This window comes from Amblyomma mixtum, chromosome 7, assembly GCF_055824585.1.
Source record: "Amblyomma mixtum isolate Tamu chromosome 7, ASM5582458v1, whole genome shotgun sequence".
Taxonomy (NCBI): domain Eukaryota; kingdom Metazoa; phylum Arthropoda; class Arachnida; order Ixodida; family Ixodidae; genus Amblyomma; species Amblyomma mixtum.
In genome coordinates, this window is record NC_143018.1 from 6,526,465 (window position 1) to 6,545,925 (window position 19,461).

Here is a 19,461-nt window from a genome sequence, read left to right on the forward strand (position 1 = left end):
CGTTTTGCAGTACCACTCTGCAACAATGAGCCGTCCTGGATATAATCGCGGAAAAAAATGTAAAATGTGGTCAGCGGCTTTATTGGGCTGCGTTCGGTATGTTGATATTCTCTTCCTTATCCAGAACAGTTTGTCCAGCGCCCTCTGGGCTCAGTCAGTGAAGTCCGACGCCTTGAGTGTGGCGATCCTCTCCGCCAGTGCCCGCTTGTATGCCGCTGTGAATGCGTAGGAGATGTGTTTCGGTGCGCGGGCGACCACCTCGCTCTCGAACTGCTGCATCACGTCCGGAGCGTAGTCCATGGCCACGCCCAGGGGCTTCAGCCTGGCGGACACGTCAGTCACCTGGAAGTCCGTGAAGTGCGAACCTGCGAAGATACGTGCAAGGCGATGTTGATGAGACGAAGGAAGTTGTGGGCTTCGCATCTGTTTAGTTTTTGTGATGCGTACTTGGCGGATGAAACGCATCAGAAGTTGGTTGGTTGGTTTTTGAGGAAAGGAAATGGAACACTATCTGTCTCGCATACCTCGGTGGACACCTGAACCGCGCCACAAGGCAAAGGAGAAAGGTGGGAGTGGAAGACGAAAGAGAGAAAGAGGTGCCGTAGTGGAGGTCTCCGACACCACCACCAGAAGTACAATATGCAGATTTGGTGCACAAATGAACACAACGAAATTCTGCTTACGACGCACATCGGTCTCTCCTTGCGTGCTCCAGATAAGGTGCAAGTCACTTTCTTTGCGAATTAAAGCGGATACATCCAAAACTTTCTGCCGATATGTAATAGACACTGAGCTCAGCCGGGTTCTGTAACTGATGCTCCATGAAATGTTAGGAACTGGTTTAAAGAAAGCTGTTTATTTCTTATTAGACTTCAAAAGAAAAGTTTAAAGAGCAGATTTGCTTTTCTTGCGACATTAATGTCTCGGCTTCTCCACTATTCAGAAAAACTTAAAAAAAATGGCTGAGGCTTAGCTAAGGTTAAGCCTAGTCAGATGCGAAGCATATTGGTGGCTAGGCTTGGTAATACATGGCTTTCCTTGGTTGAATACTTGGTCATTTTAATACAACCACTAGAAGCCTTCGTCGTGGGGGAAGACAACGGCATGGTTACAGCGGAACGCCGACTAACCCCGAGACGCGCGTTGGGTGAGCGCCTGGATTGCCACGGAAGCCGCGTCTGCCTGCCCGGTGGAGCGAGCGATGTCAGTGCACGTTAAAGAACCCCAGGTGGTCGAAATTTCCGGAGCCCTCCACTACGGCATCTCTCATAGCCTTAGTCGCTTTGGGACGTTAAACCCCATAAACCAACCAACCGTTTCACCTACACCGAGTGTGAACGCGCGTTCGAAATGCACGGGAATGCCGCTCGAGGACATTCCGGCGTCTGTGCGATGGCATCGTTCTCCCTCTCCCAGCGCGTGACGGCGATCTGTCGTGACGTCATGTGTCACGTGGTATGTCACGTGGTGTGACGTCACTGTACCACGTGGTCTGCACGGGGTGCAACCACAGCGACGGCGCGAGGTGGACCCCCGTCTTCCTCTGTCGTGACGTCATGTGTCACGTGGTATGTCACGTGGTGTGACGTCACTGTACCACGTGGTGTGTGCACGGCGCGTAACCACGGCGAAGGGCTGTAGTGTACCTCTAGTAATATTCTTCGCATAAAAAATAAAACCTTTCACTGCTACATGTACCAGTCTACACCATCTCATTTTTTTAATAATAACAGCTGTTGCATTATCAAATGCATTGCGTAAAATGCTTATCTCGGCTATAGCGCTTGCTTATTCGTGCTGTAATTTAATGCATGACGTGGCATTTAATGGCCCCTTTTCTGTAATATTATTTGCCTGATTCAGTTGAAAATAATTAGAAAAACAATCAGCATCGTCTGCTGCGACAAGGAGCCAAACAAGCAGCATACGCTGCACTGATTTTTGCGGTGCATCTACCCTAAAATAAATTACCCTAAAAGATGATTGCCGCAACTTCCGCTTTATAGTGGTCATTTATCCAGAGAAAGCGAGATCGATCAGGACGACTGCTGCGTATGATGCTTGATTGGGCTTTCTCGCTGCAGGGAATGCAAATTTTTGTTCAATTCTGACTAAACCAAGCAATTACTCCATCCTAACATGTTATTAGAGAAAAGGAACTGTTAATTGCCACGAAATGCGTTGAAATTCTGCGCGAACAAGCAATGCGGAGTAGTAGAGAGAAGCATTTTACATGTTGCATTTAGCTATGCAAAACGTGTTATTATTAAAAATGGTGGAGGGCGTACATGTAACAATTTGAAAGGCAACGCGCTGTGAGTAGCCAACCAATAATAATGCTACAAGTCTGAGCGAGAACAAATCCAACTTTCTCGGCCATCACTTTTAATTGTGAAGCAACTTTGGAAGGCCGTAAGATGCTGTTATTAACATACTGATCGGAATGCCATAACATTCCGACGCGCAGCAAAATCTTGCTTTTAAATTTTCTCCCACGCTTGCACCGAGTAGTTAAGACGGTTTGGTTGGTTTATGGGGTTTAACGTCCCAAAACAACTAAGGCTATGAGAGAAGCCGTAGTGGAGGGCTCCGGAAATTTCGACCACCTGGGGTTCTTTAACGTGCACTGACATCGCACAGTACACGGGCCTCTAGAATTTCTCCTCCAAAGAAATTCAACCACCGCGGCCGGGTTCGAACCCGTGTCTTCCGGGTCAGCAGCCGAGCACCATAACCACTGAGCCACCGCGGCGGGTGAGTAGTTAAGACCGCCATAGAAATTCGACGGGGTGTGTTTTTGACAATAAACTGCAAGCATCTCGAGTAGGGACCTGCGGATGTCTCCTGTGTTACAATTTTACGATATGTCATGATGTGACGTTCATAAACAACTTCCCTTGGTAAAAATGAGCTTGTCCATCAGTTCTGGGTACGACAGAGTTTTTATCTTTTGCTACATGGTTTCCTTCTCGATTAAATATACCGACAATATATTCAACTACAATGCAGAAATAACAATAAAATTTGTTCCTCTGTGCAAACTGTGTATTCCTTTTCATATTTAATCCAACTGTACATAGGATCAAGCCCTCTACACACAGTGGAACAGGCTGATACACTACATTTTTCAATCTTTTACCCTTGTCTCGATATACTTTTTGTACATGGGAGTAAAACAACTCGCAGACTTTTCGCTCTCCCATGGTGTGAAACAAAATAGTTGCACCGCACGTCTTCAGCATCCAGGGCCTGCCTGCCTCCCAGGTGAATACAGTCGCAAAAACTATGCAGCACTTACCCCTCCCCCTCCCCCCGACCCTGCTACCTTAAAGCGACACTGAGCACAAATTTGTGCTTGCCTTTATCCAAGATTACCACATTCCAATGACAAAGACGCTACTTTCACCAAAAACTGACTTCTTATAAGCTAAAACAATGTTCACACACTGAAATACAGGTGTCGCCACCAGCGGTCATTTTCGCAAGCAAACTGTGGTGACGCCAACAGATGCCTCCAATCCGTGAGGCCGTGCTACAGCGCCATTCGCTTCTATATAGTCAGTTATCATGGAGTCTCTTTTGGTGTTTACATCGCGAGTATCAATCGGATGGACAGAAAAGAAATGGTTCACTTTTAAGCCAAACTTTTTCGCAAGCAAATGCGTCTTTTGCTGCAAAGCAACCATGAACATAACCAGAAAGAGGCACGGAAATAATTTTTTCTTGGAACAAGAATTCGTTGAAGGGGTCTTCGGTGCCCTACCATATATTTCTCATTAGCTGGCAGGTGATCGCGGGAGACTTCTGTAGCTACACATACTAAGGTAATGGCCTTTACGCACGGGAAATCGAGCAGTTACTGCGCCGACTACCAAGACGTTTTTTGGAAAACTTCCGAGGACCGTGGATAAAGTTACACATCAATGTGAAAGAAACAGGTGGACGCAAAAGGGAATGGTGGGTAGTACTAGCAAGTAATAACGCTTCAGCTTTGAAAGCTGTCCGCACGCATCGTCACGTACACTCCGTGCAGTTATCCTGTCTCGATTCGAACTTGAAGTAGACATTGCCAGTGTCGACAAGCAGTTCGGCTGCCACCGAGCTTGACCGGTCGTCGACGATCACCTGGACGTCGTATCTGGCTACCACGCCGCGCAGGTTCAAGTTGCACCAGATCTCCACCAGCGGAGAGCCGGCGTCCTGGACGCCGCGCAGGCCGCAGTCGCCCACTCGTCGCACCTGCGTGAACAAGGAGGCTGCTTTATACTCGGGAAGAAAAGCATGCGTGTCAACAATTACCACTTCGAAGCGCATTCACGCGGGGGCTATCCTGAACACGCGAGAGGTTTTTGTGATGAATGCACCAGCGAACTTGCGCTGGGAAGGGCAATGCCGCAAGCCGGCGGTTCATCATTATCAGCCTGACTATACGCCCACTGCAGGGCAAAGGCCTCTCCCATGTCTCTCCAATTAACCCTGTCCTTCGCCAGCCGCGGCCACCATATTCCCGCAAATTTCTTAATCTCATCCGCCCACCTAATTTTCTGCCGCCCCCTGCTACGCTTGCCTTCTCTTGGAATCCACTCCGTTGCCCTTAAGGACCAGCGGTTATCTTGCCTTCGCATTACATGCCCTGCCCAAGCCCACTTCTTCCTCTTGATTTCAACTAGGATATCATTAACCCGCGTTTGTTCTCTCACCCACTCCGCCCGCTTCCGATCTCTTAACGTTACACCTATAATTTTTCTTTCCGTAGCACATACCGGAAGTTTTCATTGTCTTTTATTTTTATTCGGTGCTGATAACAGGTCGAGGGCCTTAGGAACGATAGAACTGGAAAACATACGCCAGAGTGTGCTGTGGATAACTTTCAGCAGTGATGTTTTTCTCCCACAGTTTCTGTTTCCTCCCGCTGTCACTTCATATAATTCACAGTTCACAACTCCCGTGTGCTACAACAACGCTGTAGTAAACTGTCTAATGCGCACTAAGGCACACTTTTTTCAGCGCTGTTGTTCCTAAGAAAATGCGTACTCTTATCACCAAAAAAACAGAACCTGAGATTGCTACTTGAAGATTCTCGTTCATTCCTGGCAATAATTCTTCTTATATGCATTTCAGTCGTGACAGTACGCTGCGCTAACTTTTTCCATTTTCCTAGCAGCAAAGTTACAAGTTCACCTGCAGCAAGTAGTGACCAAACTTCCTCTCGGCTTGCGAGCCAAGAAGAGAAGTTCGAAGCTCTTCAAATTTCAGTTCCAACGCTTTGTCTGCATGCAACTTCGTCCGCTGTCCGTTTTTGCTTAGCTTCTCGCAAGCGATCTATTTAGATTGCGCGGCAACCATGCTAATGTGACAGCTGCTGTCGGGAACTTTATTTTGTTAACCGCGTCTCTGTGATAGGCTTAACTTTCAGAAGCGTCATGCAGAAGAGATCGAGTCAAAAGGACACCGACGCCTGATTAGTGAGATCAGCGTAGTGATCGGGGTATTCATGTGGACAACAATGCAGGCTATCGTATGAGTGGGTTGAAGTCCCGATGCTGCAATGGGACTGCGAGTGACGCCTGTGTGGAGGGCTGCGCATTTATTTCGACCTGCTGGGGTTATTTAACAAGCTCACTGACATCGCACAGCACGGCATCGTTTCTGCATTTGATCGAATTTCGATCCCACGGCTCAGTAGCCGCACGCCAAAGCTACTAAGCGACCGCTCTGAGTAATGTGGAGAGCACTGCATATGCTATAATAAATTATTTCTTTTTACTGTAGTGCTGGGTCCGACGAATTACTTCGGCAGTAGCCACCCACTACTGAAATGCCATTGGTTAACCAAGGTCTAAGTCCTGTTACAGGAAATGGCCGCCCCACAATCTCTGTCACTGCAACTGTTTCAGCCGTAGTGAAAACCTTGCACTACACTGGGCCGGAAGCACAAGTTGGCAGGTCGGTGAGGCACCGTTAAATATTTAGTATAACGAATAAGTGAGGCTTCGCAGTTTGTTTCTGCGTGCCAGCTACAAAGTTGCAGTTTCCCCTGTTTGTGTGACTTGGCTTTTTTAATTCGCTGTTTGGCTTCTAATACCCCTGTCACACTAGCAAATTTAATGTCATTCGAGTCGAATGACATTAACACCTAATGCCATTAATCGACTGCTACACGGGAACATGTATCATTAGGTTCGAATGACATTCGCCATCGAGTGACTCATTCGCATTCGATCTCGAACCGAATGCGTACTCTGGACACCAGATACGCAGCAGGAACAAGCGACGCGAAAAAATAATGTGCACACTTCCAAACCTAGAAAGTGCATTTATTTAGTTCTGCTGAAAAAAGCTAATGTTGGTGTGAATCTGTTCACACTAGAGGCTGTCGTGGATAGCTATTACTCTCAGTCTCAGCAGCCTACAGCAGCGGCCGAGCGTGAAGCAGCGTCTTTCCCGCGACCGTCGGTCATTTTGGGATGCGTGATTCTTGCTGGTTGGCGTGCCATGTTCGTTAAGCTCGAAGGTACTTAAAGACGTAACTAAGCAGTTCACCTTTTGGAAGACATTTCCAAGCTCCGCGCGTGTCCGCGCGCCGCCATGTCAACCATTTTGTTTGTTTACATTTATCGGATTCGTGGTTGACTTTGTACTTGGCTAGGCTTTTGATGGCTACAGTGGTGCAGAATGGCCGCAAATAATATTTTAAGCTTATAATACGGAACAGATATGTTCTCACTCGCTTTTGAAACACTGCACAACAATTTCAAGCATCTTTTATGCGTGCTGATGTCGTTCAGTTGGACTATTTTTTTTTTTTTTCACTGATCGTCGATGCCATCGTTTTCAAATGACATTATTTTTTCCGTGTAGCACCGAAAGAGACCGAATGACATTCGATGCATCGAATGACATTAGGTTCGAATGACATTAAATTTGCTGGTGTGACAGGGGTATATAAATAAGACCCTATTCTTCAACGCCGCCAATTTCTCCGCCCTGTCTGCACTCGTGGGGCCTTTCACCTTGCCAAGAAGATACGGTGGTTTACTGAAGAGGACGTCGGGATGCAAAAGAAGCCGCGGAACATATCTAATTCTAAGTGGACACTTCAAATCCACCGCGAGGGAGAGGATGATCGGAGAGAAGGAAGGAATGGAGATAACACGGACGGTCCGTGCGTCGATGGGCGAATGAATGCAGCCCGACCGCTGCACGCTGCAGACGCCAAGGCACGCCTGCAGTTTTCTAACCGCCTGTCGAGTAGTTTTCTCTGGGGACACCAATGAGTTCGCCGCTCAAGCTTTCACAGTTTTCTTTCTCCTTTGACACGACGGGTACGCAGAGGACAACTCCATGCATATACTATACTGACCTATCTAAAAACTGTTCACCAGCTCTTTGGGGGCCCAGCAGCAAAAGAGACCATTATCGCTGAGAAAAATTTCGTTTAAAATCTTCCTCCAGTCCATTAAAACTCGTGACGTCGTTACCGAAGAGGACAGGTTGTCACCGTTTGAACTGAATGGCGTTGTAACGCAGCCTCTGAGATCCGCGCGCAAATGGGTGTCGGCGCCCGCATTTTACTTACTAAATCTGCCGGTGATGGCGACACCTCTATTTCATTGTTGTTTCTTTTTGTATCTTGGTCTTTCCTGGCATATAAAAGGCCACATTTTTGGTGAGAGTAACCTTTCTGGGATTTAACGCGGTGCCCCCTCGACACACGCCAACTTCTTTTCTCCTAGCGTCCCCCCTTTAGTAAGCAAGCAAATCCCCCACATGTGTCTTGCACGTACCCTGCGGCGCAAGTTTCCCAGGGTGCCATTATGCAGGTGGAACTCGACGTATCCCGAGAAGGTCCAGTTGTGTTGGTTGTCCACGTCGAACGAGATGTCCGGAAGCTGCAGCACGTCCACGCCGGCCCCGGCCAACGCCTGATCGACCACGAAGTCGATGTGCCCGGGGCTGGCCCACGCGCAGGCTATGACGTCATGGGGCAGAGTAAGAAGAGTGTATGTGGGCTGGCGCGTGAAGATGCTCACTTATGCGATGCAGGTACATATCGAACAAAAGGCAGGCTGTCTTAATCTAGGCTCACGTTGTCCGTCGCAGCTCTCACTGCTACTGTAACGAGTGTTCTCAGCGTGCGTGTATGCCTGTCAACAGGAAGTCGCGGACCTCCTCAAGCCATCTACGCCAAACGCGTATGTTACTATTTAGACACAAATGCCTTCCATACGAGAAGTGGGCATATAATATTGATAGAGTTAAGGTCATTATTATAATAACGGAGTAATTACGGACATGCTCCCCAGCGAAGTCATACGGCTACAAAGGAAACAAACCTATACAGCTTCCACAGGAACTTAGTAGTTGGAGATAAAAGCGTCCTGCTCCGGGGTTCGAACCCGGGACCAGCGCCTAACTGGGGCAGCCGTGAGCTAACCGGGACGGCTAGCATATGGTATGGAAAGAGCAAATTAATCGACAACTCCAAGCGAGAACATGTTGATTCAATGTTTAGGGTCCAATGTTCAGTTGGTAGAGCTACTGCCCTGGTATGGCGATGGTCCCGGGTTTGAACCCCGGACCAGAAGGAATTTTCCTTGAACTATGAACTTTCTGTGGAAGCTTTATAGCATTTCTTTCTAATGGCTGCGCTTGGGTAGACGCTACTGCTTTGTTAAACATCTACTCAACCTTGGAGGCACCTTAAAGACTGCACCTACTGAAATCAGTATCGTTTGCCCCAGCGCCAACCTTTGACGCTTCCTGTATATACTGCACTTAGCAGCTAATGTGCTTATGCGAATGCGATTCCCAATGTTGCTTTACGGAGAATATTCGTAAGCGCAGGAGTCCGCTGTGTGTTTGCTTGAGCTGTTGACGTTAATGACCGCAGCAAGGGTGCAAGGGTGTAGTGGATTTTACTTTGATGGCCGTACGAATGACACCGCATGGCTCTGCAGCGTTGCGTGGTGAATGTATATAGCACAGATCATGGACCCCACATTGATCACCTCCCGACCCTACTAGCACTGTTACCACCACCCCAGCTCCGAAGCGTCGTTTATTGCTCACAGAGAGCACAGATTCAATCTCATTTGGTCCCCTGCTCTCTTTCACGCGCACACTACAAAAATGTTTGCTCACGCTACTGGATCGCTCAAGTGAGGATGTCGGTCACTGCAGGGTTAGCAGGAAGCCGCAAAATAACAAATTATTAGGTCGCACACTTCGCACTATGAGATGACACTGCGTTGTCATTGCACCCATCCGCCTTTGTATCCTTTCTTTTGGTGTCGCTTTGCTCCTCGCATGCATAGTAAAAGTATAGTGTACTAGAATTAGGAGTAGTGAAGCGAGCGAAGCTCCGCGCCAGCGGAGCGCGTGAAGCAGGCGGCGCCGAAATCTCGGGCCGCCGCGCGGCGGCGCTGCTGCGCCTTTCACTTGGCAGCCCCTTCATACTCCGGAGCTCGCTGCGATAGGCGCCGGCTTGTTACACGGGGAGCGCACTCTGACTTGGAGTGCATTTTCAGTGTGTCATGCTCTGTTATGCTGTTTAACATAGCTGTAATTCCCCAAATTCCATTGTCGGAAGACAATTCAGTGTACCCCGTGACTTTCTCCAGGAAACGGGTAGGGGCCATCCACTGACCGTACGAGAAACGGAACACTTTGCGCGGCAATCTTAGCACGTGCACGCATCTACGTAGGGTACGCGCGCTGGTTTCAACAAGATCGTCGTGGGCAAGCGTTTTTCCTCCATACGTTAATTCATGTGCGTCTTGATTTCACCTCTCCTGCGCTGTGCAGCCCATGATATTACGAGATGAGGAAACCTCGGCGGAGGAGCTATTGTTTTGCTCCTGGATGTAGGACCGGCTGCAGTGGAGTGAAGGTTGCTCCGAAGTAGTGCACTGCACGGGCTCGGGCCGGCCCGAAAGCCCGGGCCGGGACACGATCTTTTTTGCCGGGCCGGGCCCGGGCCTGAAGTGGCGGGCCCGGGCCGGGCTCGGGCTTAAAGCTGCTGACCCGAGTCGGGCTTGAGTGCGTAGAGAAACGGCTAGTGTCCGACTATTCATTCACTATTGCAGAGTGAAATTCACAACTGCGGCATTGGAGCAGCGATATCTGTCCAAAAAGCCCTCGCGCGAGAGGCAAGCAAGAAAAAGAACGTCTTCGCAAGTGCCCAGCGACCTGTCGGCCAAGAGGCAATGCACACAAGGGGATATATCACCGATTACTACGTCCCAGAATGACGAAGCAGCGGAGTTATGTCAGCCTCGCGAGAATTATGCGTTTCAGCTAAGCGAAGTCCCTAAACCATCTGAGCTCTGGGCACTGCACAAGTTTTGGAACTACGATGGTGTTGCTTTCGTCCACGGCTCCCTCAATTCCACCAGTGCGGCTTTGCGTTTTCTCGGAAATATTTGCGAATTATTGCAAATAAAGCCATTTTGTATATATTTTCAATGCAGACTTTTCACATGCCTATGTGAGCTACAGTGAACGCTCGCCAGCCATAAGTCACACGGAACGTTTATGACTTTACAAGAGAGGACTATCTGCCTTTCTTCCACAAATGTCTGATGTAAAATTAAACCTCGTAGAGCCCGAATAACTTGAGGAGCATACCTGCCTGATCACCCGCTACTCGCCGAGCTGCTGCGAGCGAGCGCGCGCTTGCCAGGTGAAGGGAGCGGCAGCGCCATCTGTCGGCGTCGGCGCAAACAGCTTCAGCCCGCCGCCTTCCCTCGACCCACTACTCCTAATTCTAGTACACTATAGTAAAAGGTCCTGGATCCATGCCTCCATAAAGCAGCTAAAATGCCACAAATCACTAGCGTAAACAGCCGCTCCGGGCACATTCCATACGCAAACTAGCGCGTATTCCACGGATCTGTGGCGCCCTCTCTGCGTAGCTGCGTAAACTAATGCTAGCAGCGTGAGCATAGCACACATGATAGCACAGTTGTTGCAGCGACCTCAAAATAAAGAACGTCGTCGGAGAGTGAGGACTGCAGCAGTGGGACACTAGGACGTTTCTGTCCCAGCTGAACCCTGCTGTGTAGTAGTGAAGTTCTCCATAGCTTCTTCCAAAAACTATTGTTTTGGAGGCACACTCATCCTTATAGACCTTATGCAAAAACTGGCGCCCCCTTGCGTTGACCGCGCGCGTTTCCGCCATGTTGGGGGCTTACGGATACCGCATTATATGGCAGTGCGGGAATAGCGACGCGCACGCTGGCATTTATCGTCGTCCAAGATGCCCAAATATTACTCTGTACCTTGCTGTACACAAAGAGGACTCACGGATAACCAAGGAAACAAGGTAGGAGTGCTAGCTTCGTGCACTTTTTTTATTTCTCTCCTGGAGCACGATGCGAGGCAGCAGGAAGCCTCTTGCGGATGTCGAGTGCTTTTCGAGAGTTAACAATCAGATCGTAGACGAAGTCGCAACGGAAATAACATTTACAGAACTAAAAAGGCTAATAAGTCGGATGTTTGCTCATCTTGTATTTGCCAAGGAGCGCTCCTGCCTGCTAGCAGTTACGGCGCACTGCGTCGGTCAGCTAGTAGTTTCTCACGCGGGATTAGTTTTGCGTCTACCGCTCGGCTTCATGTGCCCGTTTTTTTATCCTGAACCTTCGGTTTGCTTTTATGCAAGACTTATGCAATCTTAAATTTGGGAAGTGTCACAGGCGAACGGATCCGCAACGGACCTTCGCGTAGCCCGTGTCAGTGACTTGCGTACGTAGTAGGTAGCGTAAATCAATCATTTACCGTTCGTGGTCAGCTGTTCGATCGTCGCGTATTTTGTGAAGATCGTATTTTCCAAGGTATGACCCACAGTGCAGCGTCGCCAGTCAAGGTCGGGCGATCACTTAATTTGCCGAATACGAATCGTGGGGAGCAGAAATGCGAGCAACACAGATGTTCAGGTCGTGTTTATTATTATTTTTAGGCGCCGAAGCTACACCTGGGCTATGAGGCGCGCAGTAGTGGAGGGCATCGGATTAATGTTTACTACCTGGGGATCCTTAACCTGTGCCGAAACTTCGATATACTGGCGTTTTCGTTTTTCGCCTCCATCAGAAAAACGGCTGCAGCAGCCGGGATTAAACCCACGTCCTTCGGCTCAGCAGCACAACGCCGTAGCCACTAGGTGGCTATGCTGTCACCAGGCATTTTAGGCTTTATGTAAATTTGAAAACAGCTCATAACGTCTCGTCCCTAAAGCTCGACTAATTGTTGTTCTGACTTACTTCAGATAATTAACCTCACTGTAGCATGGTACACGAAGTTATCTTGCAATTGTCCATTAAGCAGCAGTTTTCAGAAGAACATTACAAAATCTCTTCTTAGTTCCAATGTAAACAAAATGTTTAGCAAAGCATGCATTGAGCCAAATGCAGAAAAAAAAATATTTCCAGTTATGCAGCATATTTTACTGTGCGTTTTTCTTTTGCAGGTGTCTTTCCACTGCATCCCAGATGAGCTGAACATGCGCAAAGCATGACTAATCGCCATAAAGAGAGATTCCCCGTTCAACATTGCGACTGCCCGCATCTGCTGAAAGCATTTCACAGAAAATGACTTCCTGAGGAACATAGCTAGTGGGCGCAGGAGGCTAACTGTCACGGCTGTACCATCCGTGTCTGCATTCTCCATGCCGAAGAAAACACGAAAGCCACCAAAAGCTCTTAAAATAAAAAACTTAAAGTAAAGCGATCGCACACGGTCCGCACCAAGCAACTACGTTGACTCCATGACCACAAGCCCCCAACATGGCGTCGCTTGCTTGTTTCGGTTTTCTTCCGGTAGATGGCAGCACTTTTGCATAAGGTCTATTGTAAACCTAAAGGTGTCAAGAAAGTATAACCTATTTATCGCCGCCCCAACGCTCTTCGCCGAATTCACTCTTAGATCATCCCGAGTTTCAGAAGTGGTTAATGCGATAGTGTTAATGGTCCCGTTCAGCTAGAAAACTAGCGCCGTCGCTGTTGGCGTAGTGCCGAGAGAATTCGGATTGGTCGAGAGGTCCGTGACGTCAGAACCGCGTGACCTCCCGCGGGTTATTCAAACTCCCCGCAGCGATCGCACAGCACAACTGAGATGACGTCATTACACAGTTCCTGGCCTACAGGGACGTCATACCACCATTACGTAGCGCCTCTGAAGAAAGAAAAGCAGCTGCGCCGAAAAGCAAAATGGTTGAACCCGGTACTGGAACCGCTGGCCATTTGGGCAGTGAGCCGTGCGCACTACCCCTCGGCCACAGATGAATGTTCGTTCTACTTGATTAAAAGGAGGGCCTTGTGTGTCTTGCGGTAAAAAGAGGAGAAATTGAAATAAAAAAATACAAAAGGTATTTACGAAAAGAAATTTAAAAATACACAGAACTCTACATGTCTGCGAAGCCATATGCAAAATGAGCCCCGGGCAGCTCAAAGGACTCGTTAACGGCATCGCGTCATACCCTTACGGCGGAGCTTAAGTGTCCCAGTTTTTTTTTATTATTTACATGAGGAATAAAGGAGTGGTTACGCCTTGTAGCTGCTCCAGCTACTCACTATCACAGTACTAACGAAACGAGTTGTGTTGAGGATGTACAACTCAACCAACCACAACTATTATTGTAACCTGCATTTCGCACCCCACAAGCGAAACTGAAAAGCACGAATGTGCTGGGTGGAATTTTTTAAGGTGACTTTTTAATCGAATATCTTTAAGTCACATCCGCTGCGACAGAGAAAGCTGCAGCCTTTGAGAGTACCGAGGCGGCACCGATAGATGAGCGGCTCGAGCTATGGAGAATGTGTTCTTGAGATACAGCCTCTCGAGATACCCAGCTCCTCCACCATCAAGTGATTCGATAGCTGAACCCGTGCAGCAAGGCGCTGGCAGCGACGAGCCTGAGTTCGTGTGTATGGAAATGCAACGGTCTCTGGAGCAACGAAATGTAGTCTCATCCCGTAATGTCATCTTGCAAGTACAGAGGCTATCAATACTCCATTTTTCGCTCGTATCTAGAGTACATGTTCATTTGGGCGCTTATTTAACTCTGTGGTATTGCGACGTTTCGCGTCATCCGTTTTATCCCTTCAAATATTTGAAACAAAGAGCTTGGGTCAATCACTAACCCGCTAAGCAGTGAACCCGGCACACAGTGCGCATTTCGAAGACAGTTCAAATAAACGATGTGCACAGTACTGTCAGCATTATTCGCGCGTTAAGTGCAAGCGAGAAAACTGTCAGTCGTTCGTACCAGAAATAAAATTGCAACCACAGAGAACCGACCAACACCTCGCATCCTGTTCTTGGTCAAGTACTGCTGCCGTTATTATCTGTCGATATAATGGTTGCTGTGCTTAAGGAATACAAGCGGTCGCGTTGATGACCATTTAATGCCGCCCTCGAGTGGCCTCAGAATTCAAGACCCGCTTCGTTCGTAAGTGAGAGTGGGGCGAAGCGCGACACATATTTCAAATCATTTTATTTGCAGGTATAAAAAAAAATGCTGCCGAATTATTCCCTATCGTCCTGACATCACGATCACCAAATATGAAAAGGCCACCAGAAAAGGAAGGCTGGAAAATTTAATGAAATTTAAAGCTTCAAAATGTCGCGTTTTGCCCACGCAATGAGGCACGCGCAATTTTCCCAATGGCCCCCGCACTTGGGCTGCGGTGGTTTGAGCATCCGGCTCACATCCGGGAGGTGCAGGGTTCGATCCCCAGTGCCGCCGGTGACAAAATGGGTACAAGCTTTCCCCTGGTCTGGTGCTCGGCTTCGTTAGGGTTAAATGCTTGAGGACCGGGTCTCCGACCCCTCCTTGCGCCATGGCACTCTCTGGCCGCAGATGCCCTTGCTCCATAAAAATGCATCGTCATCATCATCATCATCATCAGTGGGTATCCAGACAACCGTTGTGAGCCTATTTAAGTGACTGGCACTGTATTAGAACAGGCCACTGTTTTGTACCACGTGTCTACTCCGTTCTACTGCCGGGTTCTGCGTGTAACCTGGCTACGCGACGTCATTGAATTTCGTGCCTTCATCGCAACTTTCTTCTGTTTTAGTGTCTCAGTTGTTGCTCCTTCGCTGAGCTGTGTTGAATGAACACGCGACTTGGTTCGATTCGTAGCGCGTAAACACGAGGCTTTGAATATCACAGTAGAGGAGAGACAGAGCAGAGCTTGCTCCGTTGTCGCAGGGTGTTGTCAAATAGCTACTCATGCATACCAGCCGCACAGAGCGCGCTTCTGAAGTTAGCAGCAGTTCTTGAACAGTTTCAGTCTTTCATATTCCCTTATTTTCTTCACTGTTCTATGATGGGTGCCTTTGGAAACACCGAAACGCTTGCTGGTATCAGCGCTGCTGCATCTCTGTAAAACTCTATTCATATATTCTGCTCGCAAGTCAGCATTCACTGTCTTCATTTTGTACATTCGGGTCACCCTAAAGAGCGGGGTAACAGGAGTAGAGTTTCACAGCCAGGAGCAAAGGCATTACATTCATTTAGTCCCTGCAGAATACCACAGCGTCGCGTTTTGCCCCACATATACCCTGCGGCTAAATAATTATCTCTGCATTTCCCGAAGGGGGAAAATAAAGGAGTGTAATTAACTGCATTAACTGACGACCTAGGTTGACTGAGCTGCGCAATTTTGAAATATTTCGCGCGCAGAATTTCGACCTTTTTCTACCGCTTTCTCATCCATCAAGCCTCGCTTCGCAATGTTTTATCTGCTTTTAAAAAAACAATCAGGTCAAAATTAAATTCAGTTGTACGAAATATATGGCGGTCGTACCATCCAAACTATCAAGTTAATACAACTGCTCATTTGAAAGTTAGGGGGCGCTAAGCAACAAAATGATGCGTTCTTCTCCACTTTCCCCTAAGCTGTATGCTGCCCTCTTTACACAAATGGGATGATGTGGGCTAAACTTACCAGCAAGCAGAACTACTGCCCCCACTTGCACGAACATTCTTGTCGTCTGCAATAAAGACAATGAATAGCCACCTCAGTACAAGTGTGCGCGCTGTAGCGCACTCTGCCTCTAGTACGTCAGTAGACATTTACGAGTGAAGTCAAGGGAGGACGGACCCGAAACATAAATGTAACTGCTTGGTCATAATTACGTATGGCATAACAAAATTCGATACTGAGCGCTCCTAAATCCCAAGTGGGAACGATAGCTTCCGTTATAATTGTATCGCTTATTTTGCTTCACGAGCGGCTTTCGTTACTCGAGGATAATTTCAACAGCCCTATCCTACGAGGCGCCAAACGGACATAAGAGGCACAAACTGTTTTACTGCACTCTACATATCTTTTTCTTCTAGCCTATCCTTATGTAAACCGAACACATTAATATCAACAACTGTACCAAGTTTTTAAACCGGTTTCGTCTAAATCCTCTTCGCTTGGAAGGACTGCTTGACAAAGGGGCCGATTTTTTTTTTTTTAGATCTCCATTTTGAATTGCCAATAAATGATTCTACTCGACTCTACTCCATTTAGCGTGATCCTTTTATGCATCATTAAGAGGGTTAGTGCAATGTCACCATTTTAAACGTAGACACGTTAACTATCGAGGCGGACTTCGCGACATGCAAAGGAGAACAATCCGAAGTTCACTAGAAAGCGCACACGATGCTTTTTGTTCGTTGGGCAGAACAAGCTAAGTCAGTTGCAATTTAGACAGACAAAAGTCATGGTTACAACCGTTTGTGTATCTATATTCCATTGCATGGCTTCGCTTCTTTTTCAGTGCGCGTTCGCAAATGTCTACGGAGTTGCGGCGTTCGCCGAGATCTTACCTGATGACGGGGCTTGGATGAACCGCTATCTACTGGCCGGCGGCGTCTGGACAGCGCTTTCTTGTAGTGACTTTGTGATTGCAATCGACCGATACCGGACCGAACCTCTCGAAGTTCGGCGAAGATGTCACGAAGACGATTGCGTCTCTTTAGCAAACGTCAGGGGTTTTTATCTCTCGCGCACAAGGTAACGGCCATTCGGAAAAGGGCCCTTGACATTGTGGAGCGGTTCGTCTGCACGCCACCGCTTCGTGATTTTGGACTACACAGTGTGCGGCGAACGGTCGGCTTGTTTTAGCCTGCGGTTCAATTCAAAGAAAGCGAACAGCTGTTTCCTGTGGGCGATGAAAGGCCTTCCCTTGTAAGGCCGTCGTTGCTTCAGCGGTCACTAGCACGTAAAGGCCGACGTCAGTGGAGGTTCCGCTTGTAATGGTCGACGGCCGTCACTTGCTATCGCTGAAATGAAAGAATAAATCGGCCATTTTTTTTTTCACTCACAAGCTCCATTCTCCATGTTTCTTATTGCAGATCGAAGGTACAGCAGCGAGCAAAGAGTATTAGCGCGCTGGAGCTAAGCGATCGCAAATCACGGCGCTGCAGTTCGCGAACTCGCCAATAACGAGAGTGGAAGGCCTTCTCGGCCTTGCAGCAGAAAGTCATCGCCTGCAGAGAATTCAATTTTTTTCCTTTCTTTTTCACGCCGCACCGGTCGTTGGTAATTTTTGTTAATCCTTTTCACCCGCCGCTGCACTACATTTCTGTTCAGTATCAGACATGTCATTGAAAAAGGTGACAAGCGTTGCAAGGTGGTTTCTCAACCGAAGTGAATTAAAAAACTTGACTTTAAGAGTAGAATGTAATTGACCTCTGTGACTCATTACAGTAGTCGATTACAGCCCTAACTAATGCGTTTTTGAAGTCCAACTTTCATTGCCAAAACAAAAATTCACCGAGAGATTATGAACTACTATGGCTTGGTTGATATTTTGTCACGCGTTGTTAATTTTGAAGATTAGAAGCTACACTAAACGCCCTCGCCCCCATAGGATGCGCTGGAGGGAAGTGCGGAATTATAATGTACGAACTTCTTGAGCACCAGCTCGTGGTTGAGCAATGCTTCGTTGCAGTGTCTACGAAGCGCCATGCTTAGCTGTTGCTCCGTGCTTTGTGTGGAATCCAGCGAGCTTCGTGCATAGGGCGGCAAGTTGCAGTGTCATCTGACATAACGGGAGGTGCCTACAGAGCGGACACGCGGTATTCCTCGAGACGAAAACTGCCGTAGAAGACGGCCGTGACCCGGTTGTGGTCCGGACATGACCGCACCCGATGCCGCTTCACAGCCGGTCCGTTGTCGCTCTGTTACAAAGGAAACATGGCTGCTAGCACCAGTGTTCAACGTCGGGTTGCTGTTCTCAAACCTTTAACGTTTTACAACTTGTTTTTGGAAAAAACAGTAACTGATTACCAATAATCAACTACAGAAAAAGTAATTGAATTGAATTGAATTTTTGAATTGAATTGAATCCAAACTTTATTTCACAAATGTGCATACAGTCTTTAGAATGAGCCACAGGCCAAAAGCTAAAGAAAATAGCTTGAAAATGCCTGTGGCTCATCTAAGAGCCATTACAAAATAATAAACACATACATACAACGGTGGCAGGTCGCATATGAGCACACTATAGAAATAATTTATAATATTTACGATTGAACGGATTGCTACACAGAGATGCAGTTTGAAACTAGAAAAAACAATTAAAACTGAACAAATGCATTTAAAAGTTATACACTGCTGGGTTGATGACAAATGGGAAAAGGACACCGATACATACACAAACTACAATATATGAAAAGAAGTTATGGAATATTATTTACAAAGTACACTTTTAATCATGTGGTCGGAGGTTATACATGCTAAGCGGGTTAGATTCGTAGCTGTTTAGAACAATAGGCATAAGGAAATTAAGTGCTTGTTTACCATAATTAGTTCTAGCGCGTGGAAGTGTCCATTTTGCAGTTGATCTGGTTTGAACATACTTTTCTATGGGCTTTAACATTGCGATATTAAGCAAAAAATTACATATTGATAGTGAAGAAAATTTGAGATAGTATAATAGGCTATACTCAAGAAAAACACTTACACGAATTACTTCATACTTAATAAACAATTCAGCCTTATGGGCAGTAAAACTGGCACCTGCGATAATCCTGATAGCTTTCTTTTGGATTACTAATTGAATTACTAGGAACATTACCGCATGAAAATGTGATTAGTAAATTACAAAATTACAAGTAATCAATTACTTGTAACGCGTCACGAACAACTCTGCTCACAATCTGGAGGGCAGGTTGTGGTGACGTCGCAAGATCAAGTGACTTCTTTCGACCAATCGTAACACAGGACATCGGCGGGGTTTTCGTGCGACGACAACTAATGCTCACAGTCCGGTGGCTAGGCTGTCAGCTGCCAAGGTGGCCAGGTTGTGATGACGTCAAAAGATCACATGAGCTGTCTAAATCAGCGAATTTTGTGACACCGGACATCGGCAGGGTTTTGGTGGGACGACCACTCAACTCCAATGCTATAGCTTTAAAACTCGGAAGCCCTCTCGGTCGAATGACGCGCGACCAAAAAAGTG

General features: G+C 47.5%; 2 protein-coding genes across 3 annotated transcripts in view; one reads left to right on the forward strand and one right to left on the reverse strand.

Moving 5' to 3' along the window:
* The window catches only part of LOC149334853 (uncharacterized), an 87,566-nt gene that overhangs the window by 42,184 nt on the left and 25,921 nt on the right, over positions 1-19,461 (forward strand). The window lies entirely within an intron of this gene.
* On the reverse strand, positions 61-16,950 carry LOC149334854 (uncharacterized). The gene is made up of 5 exons (XM_089551479.1): positions 16,823-16,950; positions 15,951-15,996; positions 7,788-7,972; positions 4,023-4,239; positions 61-365 (listed from the first exon to the last, which is right to left on the reverse strand). The coding sequence occupies exons 2-5, from the start codon at positions 15,985-15,987 to the stop codon at positions 151-153; spliced, it is 654 nt and encodes a 217-aa protein (XP_089407605.1). The 5' UTR covers positions 15,988-15,996; positions 16,823-16,950; the 3' UTR covers positions 61-150.

Coding starts and splice junctions, on each gene's coding strand:
- LOC149334854 (XM_089551479.1), bottom strand. CDS start 15,987: ATGTTCGTGCAAGTGGGGGCAGTAGTTCTGCTTGCTG. Junction 4,240..7,787: donor TGGGAAACTTGCGCCGCAGG/GTACGTGCAAGA, acceptor TTGTTCACGCAG/GTGCGACGAGTGGGCGACTG. Junction 366..4,022: donor ACAGGATAACTGCACGGAGT/GTACGTGACGAT, acceptor GTATCTTCGCAG/GTTCGCACTTCACGGACTTC.